The sequence below is a fragment of the Chaetura pelagica genome, unplaced genomic scaffold (assembly GCF_000747805.2).
Source record: "Chaetura pelagica isolate M959 unplaced genomic scaffold, ChaPel_1.0 scaffold453, whole genome shotgun sequence".
NCBI classification, from domain to species: Eukaryota; Metazoa; Chordata; class Aves; order Apodiformes; family Apodidae; genus Chaetura; species Chaetura pelagica.
The window spans coordinates 1,735,483-1,747,348 of NW_009952879.1; the positions used below are offsets into that span (position 1 = coordinate 1,735,483).

Below are 11,866 nucleotides of genomic sequence, written 5' to 3' on the forward strand. Positions count from 1 at the left end.
CGGAGCGGGCAGGGAGAGCCAGGGGGTCTTGCCTTAGGGTCGGGCAGCCCCTCCGGTGCGGGGACCCGCAGCGCCGGTCCCTGGGGAGACCTTCCCTCAGAGCTGCTGCCCGGGGCACGGCCGTGCCGCTCCGGTCCCGTCCTTGTTGCTGCTTCTGAACAGTCCTGGTCGTAATAAAGTTTGGAGACGGCTGTAACCCCTTGGATAGGGAAAAAACAGACCAGGCGAGAGTGTGCGCTGGGGAACGAGACCCAGAAAACGCGTCAGGGAACAAAGAGTAAAAATCAACCTCCGCTCGTCGCAGCCCCGGCTGAGGCTGGGCCAGGTGGAGAAACGGCTCCAACAGGGAGAGTCTCTTGGGGTGAAATGCTCCCAGCTCGGGGCTGGTGGAGCTGCCGCAGGCGCTGGGGTCTCTGAGGCACGTGTTTGTTACCTGAGCACACGTATTTTGGGAGCAGGGACAACCTCTGTGCCCTGCACTGAGCTCCTCGCCAGAGCCCGCCGTGTCACCGGGGCCTCTGTCCAAAGCCTTGGCAGCATCAGAATCATCATCGCTGCTGTGAGAGACGTGTCTGCAGCTTTGGAGCAACTCTCAGCTCTGCTGGGATCCTGCTCTGGCAGTGCTGGGAGGCTGCGTGGAAAGCCTGCTGGGGAAATCTCAAAGAGTTAAGAGCTAAAATGTCAGCTCGGGTACATCCCGGCTCTTGAACGCTGCACAGCTAGTGTCATCAGAGGAGCAGCCAGCAGCTCCAGGGCAGATCTTTATTAAAACATCCTCTTTAATCTTGTGCTAGAACATACCCTTCTCCATCTCCTGCCAGCCCAGGTTGAGGAGGGCTTGGCCCTGTTGGCCAGTGAGAGCAGGATGGCCAAACCGTGTGTGACAAACTCTCTCCTGCTCGGTCCTTTTTGGGAAACCGTAGCTCTCTTTATATCTGCATTAAATGCAGTAAAATTACTTAATTTGGGCAATCTGAAACATACTGTTCACCAGCAGCAGTTTAAATGGAAACTTAATTCCTTCTTTCAGCAGTAGACCTGTAATTAAGTTACAGAGGGTGTGTGATTGATGCTTTGAAATGGGTGAAAGAATCTGTTTCTTCAGGGTTATGTTTTCTCCTTCACTGTGTGGGATGGAGCATTTTGGATTGCAAATCTCATGAGCCATGTAATTTCCATTTACATGCAGAAAGGCTGGAGTCAGGTTGGAACATCAGGTAACGGATTTTTATGGCAGAATAGTTTGTCTGGCATCCATCAGATTTTGTGTCAAGAGTTTTTAAGAAAGAGAAATTTATCACTGCGTTGTCCAGAGATGTGTTTTAGTTGTGGAGCGTTTTCACTTTGCTGGTAGGAAAGGGATTCTCATCCCTGGCTTTGGCCACACTTGCTGAACTGTCCTGTGCCATGGGAGAGCTGGGTTTACAGAACCAGACCTGCAACACGTGCACACAAAACCATGGAAAACTTAGGAAATCCAGATAATGGAATTGAGCTCCTTCAGCCCTCAGAAGGAGGGTTGAGTGTCATGTTTTACTGCCCTGCTCTTTTGGTTTAAACTCTAGAGATAGTGTCCACTCTTGGAAGGGATGAATAAAGAGCCTTCTTGACGTTGCAGGAGGGCTGAATGTGTTTTTCTCCCCCTCTGTTGCCAAAAGAAATGAGCTAATGTCCTAGCGACAGGAAGACATCTTTGGGGGACGATGGGAAGCGGGAGAAGAGGAAGACTAACCTGAAATGCTAAACGGCTTTTGATTGCCATGAAGTACTCAAGCAGACAATTGGTGGGATTACTACATTGACAAAGCATCCTGGTGAGCTGAATCGCTGGCACCACCAGTGAAATGGGAAGCTGCTAGCAAGGCATTCCCGGGGTGGCAGCGTGTGCAGAGCCTTGATACCACACTAGCCAGAGCGCTGAAAGGAATTAGGGATTCAGAGGCTGAATACCTCCAAATTGCTGTGGCTCAAAGGCCATTTACAGACACAACTGAAAGGGACCGGGGCGGAAAGCATTTGCTGATCCTTGCTGCTGTGAATCCAGATAGGGTCTAACAAGAGGGGAAGCAATCCACTTCCTGAACATCAATCATGAGCAAAATGACCACTGCAAGGCAAAACGGGCCTGCTGGATTTTCAGGAGACGCCAGCTCTTTGAAACAGTCGTGCTTTTGTAGTCTGCGAGACAGAGAATAAGCTTTAGATCTACAGGTTTTTGGAGGGCAGATTTGTAGCTTCAGCAGTTATTGCATCTGACAGCCAGGTTAGCAGAGCTTCCCTCCCAGTAGGCTGGTGAAGTGCAGCAGCAGAAATTGCGGTGTCACATCAAAGGACAAGAAATAGTCAGGAAAAGAGCCGTCCAGGAAGGAGTTAAGGAATGGCTGGGGTTCAGGGAAAGTGCAGCAATATGTGCTAATGGTTTTGCAGTTGAGGGGAGTTGTCCTAAAAGAGCTGCAGGAAGGAGAGGATGGGAATAAGCAGTCTCTCAGAAGATTTAAGTCTGCTGTCTCAGGAACAGAAATATCAGGCAGTGAAGTCTTTTTTTTTTTTTTTTCCCCATTTTTTTTCCCTTTTTTTCTGCATAGCAACGAGATTTCCCAGGAAACGTGGCAGGAGAGCAGTGTGAATGCAGTTAATGGCGAGATGTCTGAGGCTGGCCATTGGCAGTATCTCTGCAGGAACACAGCCCCAGTACTTCTCAGTTTGGCACAGTCTCCACTGCACCTTGAAGTGCCACGAGGGCCATGAGTGATGCCAGGGCTCGTGCTGAGCCCTCCTGCTCCCGCAGCAGAAGGATGCCCTTCAAGAGGCTCCATTTCCAATGTGCTGCCACACTGCTCGTGGTAGCTTATAGGAAACAGACTGCATTGGAATCTAAATACCTGAGTGCTTGGGAAAGCTTAAGTGAAAGGCAGCCAGAGGGATTTGGGGTTTAAAGGGGTTTGTATTATCTGTCTAAGCCTGCACTAGCTGCTGCAGAAGTGTAACACAAAACAGATTTTTGTGCTTCTTTTAGGTTCAGAGCCTAGGTTGAGGCAGTTGGGTGGTATTTGGTTTTGACCCTTTCTAGTTGCAAGGTTGAGGTAGCACAACAGATTGCAGGGTGTGCACACTTACATCTTGGCAGGAGGTCATGTGAAAGGGCTTTAAGGGCTTCCGTGACAGCACGGAACACTTTTTGCCCAACAGATTGACCAAACCGCGGTGTTGTAGTAGTGAGAACTCTGTGTGTCTTAGTCCTGTATTCTTTAGCAGAAGCATGACATACTCAGCAACTTCTAGCAGGAACTAGCTGCCTAAAAATTGTGAGAACATATAAGGGACAATTTGAAAAAAAAAATAATAAATGCAGTAAGAGCAGCTGGCGTTTGCACGTGAGGGATGAGGAGAAACAAAGTCACCTACATACCCCAAAATAACCACATGGTCCAAACCTCTGGCACACTTGGGCTTTGGTCTCAGTCTGACCCACTGAGTATCTATGTGCCTATGGATGATGGATCTGTTTGTCCCTTTTTCCACGAGGAAGGTGGATGGATATCCATGCACAGAAAATTGACAGCACTTTAACTTGGAGGAGGTTAATTCAAAGGACTTTAAGGTGCTGTGGAAGCTGCTTGGGTTCTCCATTACAGCTAAATGCCACACTGTCCTGTAAAAAATTCAAGGAACCTCCCCCTCAAAATCTGAATTCTGTAATGCTGATCTTAACTGACAAGTTCTTTTAAACATATCTGGACATTCTGAAAACTGGCCTGGTTTTCTGGCCTCCCATGATGGTCATCTGCAGTACCACGTGCAGAAGCAGCGCGCTGGTTTCCACGCTCGGTTCTCCTGGTTAGGTTGTGGTTCATTGCTTCCCCTGTAGCAAACATTGCTGGAAAGATGGGACCTTGAAGGGAACACCTGAGCGCAGCCAGCCCTAAGTCAACATGCAGCTTAGCTGAACCATGGGTTCAAGAAGTCAGTCTTTTAGGTCTGTTATCTTGCTGAGTTCTTCACAAATTATTATTTCCTTCAGCATAATTATACCAGATGAGCGTTTCTCAAAACAGTAAATGGTTTCTCTCATCCCCTCTAAGGGAGGTTCCCAAGCTGCAGAAAAAAAAAAAAAGAAATAATAGTCAACATGCAGCTTAGCTGAACCATGGGTTCAAGAAGTCAGTCTTTTAGGTCTGTTATCTTGCTGAGTTCTTCACAAATTATTATTTCCTTCAGCATAATTATACCAGATGAGCGTTTCTCAAAACAGTAAATGGTTTCTCTCATCCCCTCTAAGGGAGGTTCCCAAGCTGCAGAAAAAAAGTCTGCAATTTGGGTCTCTACAAAGGGAGCACTGTCTGCATAATGCTGCTGACTCTGCTTCTGCTGAGCCCGCAGGGCTGGTAACAAAGCAAGGTAGCGCAAATAAATAATAAATACTGGAAACTGAAGATCAAACACTCCAGATCTGTGCTCCTCCTGCTCTGAGCTATTCTTTTTGAATTTTTTTTTTATACATGAGGGAATTACTTATGGCATCATTTGGTGACTGTAGTAGTGGTCACTTTTTGGAAAACACTGGGGATTTTTAGCACTCTGTGCACACAGTTTTGTGTATTGCATGAATACCTGTACAAGGTGAGACAAAGTCTTTGCACCCAGTTTGCTTGTGACTTGCTCGGGTTAGGGTGCTCGTGGGGCACCCCGAGCGCAAAACTGCTGAAGGGATTATAAATTTGGTGATAAAATTGTTCTTAATAGCCACCAATATTGGAGCAGTCCTAACTAAGAGGTTTCTTCTAAGGAAACATTGCTTACATTTGCTGTGTATAAGTTTGTTTAAATGACACTTTGGTGTCACGGAGAGAAACCAGGTCGCACCCCCTGGTGCGTCTTTTTCAGCGCTGTTCCGGGGGAAGGTAACGGAGAGCCTTGCTGTCCTGATTCATGCTCATCCTCCTCTTCAGCCCAGCAGATTCAGATTACATGGAGGAGATAAGGTTGGGATCTGTCAGAGCAGTTCAGTTGCTGGGTTTTTCAATGACTGGTTCAGCACCAGTATCAGTTGTTCCAAACCTGATCTTTCCCTCTGGATAGTCGAGACAGCTGTAAGCTGGCTGAGGCCACCAGCAATCATCGCAGGGCAGGTGATCTCTGCAGGCATAGATTCAGGAGCCTGTAGCAGAAATTTTGTGACCTTGTTTCCTTTAAACAGCTGAGGGTGATGGGGACGCCCCATGTGGGGGAAGGAAGGTGTCAAGTTTTGCTAAAAATATTTTCCTTTGTTATCTTATTATCAAAATACAGTTCATTTGCAGATACAATCTACAAGTCATGCTAGAGAAGCCTTGACTGGGAAAGCAATGTCAGCTGGTGGGAGTGGGTGCTGGTGGGGCCACAGGAATAGGAAGGTGTTGAAACAAGAGCTCTGTGTCTGAGGAGCCAAAGAGGTCGGGTTGCTGCCCATAACCTGAGAGCAGACATGGTAAACTCTACTGGAGATGGGAAGAGGGGGAAGGAAACATAGCTGTTAACAAACTCATCTACAGAATCACTTGTGACTGAGCCAGGTCAGATTCTTTGCAGTGTCAGATAAAAAAATTAAAAGTAGCTTCAATCAGAATTCATCCCTGCATTTAGCAGTCCTTGGTTCTGCTGATAGCCAGGGTCAGAAAGAAGTACTTACAGTTGATCTTAACAGTCTGTGGTTTGACTTCTTTGCCTGGGTGCAACATGTTTCCTGAGCAGACTGTTCTGTCTTCTCTCCCCAAGAAGTGGCCGTGTGGAGCAGCGAGCTGTGGCTTAGCTGTAAGGAGCAGCACATGGTGACTTGCATTGTTTCAGCCTCTGCTGAGCAGCTCTGGCATTGACACAGACACTCAAGCAATTTTTGGTGTGGGAGCGTATTTTGTCTGTCTGAGTTCAAACAAACACTCAAAGCCACAGTTACAAATGACAGGGCGAGTCTCTCACCGAAGAATCGCATTTTCGCAGGAAATGAATAAAGGCTTAGTCAAGCTGTGCTTGGGGCATGGTTGACGTGAGATCCCAAGGCTGAAGTAACATTGTGGTGCTGATCCAAGTTACACAACGATCCTTGGATTGTGGTTGTTGTGAGGGCATGGTCTTTCTGTGTGCGTTATGCCCCCCATGTATGCAGGGATATGTCTCTAGTTTACTCCTGTTTTAATATGAAACTTAAATATGGCCCAGATCCATGAGAAGATGGGGTCAAACTGAGCTGAGGGGTTTAATGCAACATGAGGACTGAGAATCAAACATACCAGGGTTTGGATGTACAGACATTTTGTTCTCTTGCCATTGAATGGGAACTTTTCTCCTTGCAGTACTTAGGTGGGGTCCTGAAGTGGGGGAACCTGGTTGGAAAGCAGGAAGTCAGTTTAGACTGGGAGGGAACAGAAGAGGTGGTGAAAAAGAAAAAAAAAAAGAAAAAGAGTTGAAGACAGGTCCTCAAGGGTCCAGAGAGAAGGTTAAGTTTGGAGTGTTAGAAGACGTAATTGTCCATAGTTTATAATCATTACAAAGTCAGATCTTTAAGGATATAGAGAGCAAGTCTGAAAATTCATTGTTTGTTTTTGAATAAAAAAGAAATTGAAAAAATAAGCAGAAATTTCCACAAGACTTCAGCTTATAACTTCACCTGGTGATTGTCTGGAAAAGTGTCCAGCATCCTCCCAAAGCTGCGTTGGGAATAGGTCACAGTGGATGAGATGAGCTGCTTTTCTCAGTAGCTTATTTTGCCTTTTATTTCTATGAGATTAAAATTGGAGTGCAGCAATTACCTTTAATGAAGAAGTCTTTTAAACTTTGATTAGGAGTTGTTACAGGAGGAGCAATTTACTGTGTAGTCTTTTCATTCAAGATTTGTATGTGAAGTGTAGGTGTCAGAAAATATAAACAGTGGAACTTCCTTAATAGTGAAAGTTCAAGATATGGGCATGTCTCATTTTAAAACGGGCAGTTTTCAGTGCTTTAACAGGATGTGACTTCATGGCCAGTTGTACTGTGCATTAATTGCACCATGATGATTAAAGGCCTCATCACCTCTGTTGTGGAGTCAACAGGAATGTTTCCACTGGCTTCACTCCGTGCTCCTCTGGGGAGCTGGGATCTATGCTTTTCTTCTGAAACCCTACCCATGGGTTACTTTGGCAGTAAGAAATCCAGAAGACAAAGCTTTTAAAGTAATTGGGTGATATTCATTACACAAAGCTGAATTCGTGTGTGAGTGTTAAGGTGTCGAAGTTGATGTGTTGTTAGTACTAATTAAATACCTTTGCATTGCCCAGCAGAACTTAAGAAATAAGTCTTCTGAAATACTTCTACATTTCACACTTTGTTGGTTGCTATTTCTGGAGATTTCATATTTCAGATAGTCTGTGCTGCCCAAAATCTGCTCTGCTTTTGGGAAGAAACCTAAAAGTGACAGTGACAAGGGAATACTGTGTTCTTTACCTTGAGAGTGTTTTCACATTCAGCTGTCAATATGGGTTATATTCAGAGCACAGTTGCCGAACATTATTAGGAAATATTCTCCTCCTATACAAAAAGGGAGAAGCCCTTTTCATTTACCAATGAAAATAGGTTTCTGTGAAGGATATGGAAGGATACTGCTTTTGTCCCAGGTAGAATTTGAGAAAATGGTTCTGAAAGCTTAAAATTCATAATTTTTAGGGCAAGGCTGTAACAGTTGCTTGATTGAAAATCCTCTGTTCTGCAGTCTGCCTTGAGGAATCATCCTATGTCTCTTCCTGCAGTATAAGTGACCCAGTTTGCCCACGCAGATGGGTTGGATTTGGCAGAGAGAAGTATGGAAGGTGTGGAGCAGATGTCTTTGCTGTGCTGCTTCATGCAGAAGAGGCTCCTCTTTTGTGATGTTCCTCTCTACTAAAATCTGGTCTCAAGTGTGCAGAAAGCTGCTGGAGCTGCTGGTGCAGGTGGCAGCAGGTCGACTGTTGGATTAGGTGTTTTGCATACATCTCTTTAGGATTACATTTTTCTAGTCCTCTGCTGGTGTGGGCAGACATTTAAGGTTAGTTTTGCTACCACACTCTCTGCTTCTCCCGCTGTTGCCAACAGGCAGGAGCATTTTACTTCTGTCAGAGCCCTACCTGCTTCTCCGCATAGCGTCTTCAGAAGGTGCCATTTGGTTGGTTTCCCATAGGATACTGATTCCTCAAGTTCATGTGAAATTTTCATCTATTTACTCTTTGGAAGTCAGTGCTTCTGAATGCACATGTGAGCTTTTTGTGGGGCTTAAGGGGATTGGGAGGTGGATATGATGCTGAGTAACTTGCAGGAAAACCATGGAGGCATTAAATCCGGTTGTCTGTGAATTGTTTGTCCGTCTTGGCTTCACTCTTTACCTTGTGACCAACAGGTGTTGGACCAGTACCGAGTGTGCTTAAGGCAGCCTGCCTGCCTCTAGTGAACTACTGCTGTTGAGTTGTTTTTCTGTCAGGTAGACCTGAAGAGATAATACTCATATATTTATCGTGTCAGAATTTGTTTTGTGTTACACCTGTTGCTCTGTGTGCCCTGTCAGTGGCCTTGTTTCCCTGGGAAAAAAGAAAATTGGTAAATCTGGGTGGTCTCTGATAGCAGTCTCTGCCTGCCTTGGTTTGTATACTTAATTAGTCCTTATTGTCTTTTTCAATCTAGAACATGGTCCAAAACCATTCCTGGCAAGGTTGAATTCTTCTCCAGCGAGGGTTCAGACACATCCATTCCCATCCCCATCGTGCCGCTTCCAGGTGTAGATGACTCCTACCCCCCCCAGAAGAAATCCTTCATGATGCTGAAATACATGCATGACCACTACTTGGACAAATATGAATGGTTTATGAGAGCTGATGACGATGTTTACATCAAAGGGGACAAACTGGAGAACTTCCTCAGGAGTTTGAACAGCAGCGAGCCCCTCTTTCTTGGGCAGACTGGCCTGGGCACCACAGAGGAGATGGGGAAGCTGGCGCTGGAACCAGGTGAGAACTTCTGCATGGGGGGACCAGGAGTGATCATGAGCCGGGAAGTCCTGCGGAGAATGGTGCCCCACATTGGCGAGTGCCTGCGAGAGATGTACACCACCCATGAGGACGTGGAAGTGGGAAGATGTGTACGGAGGTTTGCAGGAGTGCAGTGCGTGTGGTCCTATGAGGTAAGGACGAGGGCGTGGAGGATGAGGTGTGTATTGTGGGCAGGGTGGAGGAGAGGGTGGGAGAGGCTGTGGGAGAGCAGGGGATTGCTGTTTTGTGGCGGTGCTTCCAGAGCTCTCCTCCCTTTGGAGCTTGAACGTCCAACTGTACAGTTTCTATGCTCTGTGTTTCCTACAAGTGTCACTCTGGGAGAGACCGACATAAATAGGGAAGTGCAACAGTAAGGAGGGAAATGGAGCCTGACATTAGGTACATCAGGGTGAGGGGATGAACATCCATCACTGGTAACATATTTTAATTCAGGCAGAAAGGGAATAAGCTTAAATCAAAATGGCCACGAGTCCCTGCAGTCTTGACTGTCAAGCCTATTTTTACCTTCTTTAGCTGGGTCTGTTATGGTGTCAGTGTGGAAAGTAGATTATAAAATTACTGTGCAACTTCCTGCTGTTGAAATGTGCAAGATGTTTGCACTGACAGTGACAGTGTTTCCCCCAAACGACAGCCATGGCAGAGCTGTTTCATAGTGGCTGGCACTGTGTGCTGAGCTGCCTCCCAGCCTGCCTGCAGCCCAAGTCTTCTGATGCTGAGGGGACTCACTGGCAGCCCCATCCTGCAGATGCCCACTGAGCAGGTCCTTAACATCAGCAGAGACAAACCACCACTTGCACTCAGACACTTGAGTTCTGACCACACTGATGTCCCTGGGTTTGACATCCTGGGGGTTAAAAACTGAGAATGTCCCCAGCCTGCTGGTGACAGAGCTTCCTGTGGCTGTTCCTGTTGCGGTTCCTGTTGGGATCTGTGAGCTCCTCCAAGGGGTGAGGGTGCTTCTTCTGCCTGGGCTCTTTGAAGCAAGTGGTGGGTGTTCTGGACTGTCTGACTGAAAACACCTGCTGGGCTTGAGCTGCAGTTTCTCCTCTAGTACCAGAAAAAAGGCTGGTGGATCTGTCTTAGAAATAAGGGAGAAATTGAGAGCAAAAGAGAGGGTGAACAGTTTGTGTTTTTCCACAAACACGTATGACTTGTATGCAACTATTGGTTTGTCCTTTTATGAGATGTGGTAAAGAGGGAGATTCCTCTGCCCATGTGACGTGGAGCTGTGGTCACAGATGATGACAGATACTGCTGCTGCCCTGCTCTTTCACCAGCAAAAACTTGGGTTAAACGTTTGGCACTGAATTTCTGTCCCCAAAAACTGCTGCTTTGTTTCAATCCACTGTTCAGTGGCGGGAAAGCCTCTGAGGAAAGGGAGTGAGTTTTCCAGCTGCAGTAATTCGTTCATATCTTTTGTGCATAAAGACTTTCTGGACTAACAGTGGCTCTCCACATTCCCTGTTTACAGATCTAGAACTAGTTTATGTATTGCCAGCATCGTGGTTAGCCCTTCATAAGGAATCAGTAACTTTTCCCACAGTCTTTAGCAGCATAAAATTTTTACTCTAGACTTTCTGAGTTGAAATAGCTTTTGGTGTGTTTGATACAACTTTTTGGTTATATCAAATGCCATGTGGCACTTGATAACTCCCTGAAGGTCAGACTTCTGGTCGTACTGAAACTGGCAAGCACCTTAATTCAATATGATTAAATTTTTGCTTGAAATAGGTAATGATAGCACACAACTGCCCTAGGAATGCTGCCTGACAATTAGATTGGGCATTTCTCAAAATCAGTTTTGTTGGATCTGCTTCTGTTAAATTATCTGTAGTGCTGGATTCTCCCAAGCAAGGCACTTAAAAATGGTTTGTGTGAAGTGTATATACACTGCAAGATGTTCAGAAGTAACCCCTGAGTGTGAGATGTTAAGAATCAGCTGTTTTGGAGCAAGGGAAGAGTTTTGGCTTCTGCAAGGAATAGATCCACTCTCATTTAGTTGAAGCTTTTCAATTTAAAAACCTGTCATTTTTCTCTTTTTTTTCTTTTTTTTCATGATCTTGCCCTCTCATTGCCCAGACAAATAGATTAAATGTGCCTGATATTTTATTTAAGATAAAGCAATAGCTGTGTGAAATAACACAGCTGTTGTACCATCTATGTTAGGAAAGCTTGTTGTAAAAGTGACATTTTCCATGTCTTGTATGTTCATGAACATCAAGTAACAGGCCACTGTAAGTGAAATATGTAAAGCGTTGTGTTTCAGAGAGCTTCTGTCAGAGCAAAAGGTTTATCTGTGCCTGGTCTGCTGGGGCACAGCCACCACATTCTTCATGATTCCTGTTGAAAGGAAGGAGCAACAGCATGAGGCTCAGCAAACAAAATGGCTCTGGCCTCAGGAAATCCATACCTCAGACTTCTCCTTCAGTTCCTGCACTTCCTATTCTGGAGAGTCTCAGGCAGCAGCAGGAACGAGGAGCCCAGGTCTTTGATTACATCACCCCCAGCTCTTTGGTTTTCATTCTTAGCGTCTCACATGGAAGCCCTGCCAGACCTCAGTGCGGGTGGTTTTTTTTCCCTGCACTGTTCTTGTGGTGGGCTCTGTGCCCAGAGTCGTTTTACTCATCTCCATGACTGTCACTGCCCCTTTTCTCTGATTTTAGGATCCCACAATGTCTTTACTGTGCTGCTCATCTTCCCTGGCTCTTGCTCTGGTGTTGTGCCCAAATACATCTCCAGGCCTGGGTCTGTGTTTTTTTCTGCTCACAGCAGTCTGTCTCAAAACCCTTTCCCCCCCCCCCCCCCCCCCCCTTTTTCATGCCTTTTCCCTACCTGCG

At 46.1% G+C, this 11,866-nt stretch overlaps 1 protein-coding gene across 1 annotated transcript in view; it reads left to right on the plus strand.

The window, feature by feature from the left end:
• The window catches only part of CHSY1 (chondroitin sulfate synthase 1), an 83,566-nt gene that overhangs the window by 8,346 nt on the left and 63,354 nt on the right, over window positions 1-11,866 (plus strand). Inside the window, exon 2 of the mRNA XM_009995337.1 lies at window positions 8,665-9,160. Within this exon, the coding sequence (XP_009993639.1) occupies window positions 8,665-9,160 (496 nt within the window). The remainder of the gene's footprint in view (window positions 1-8,664; window positions 9,161-11,866) is intronic.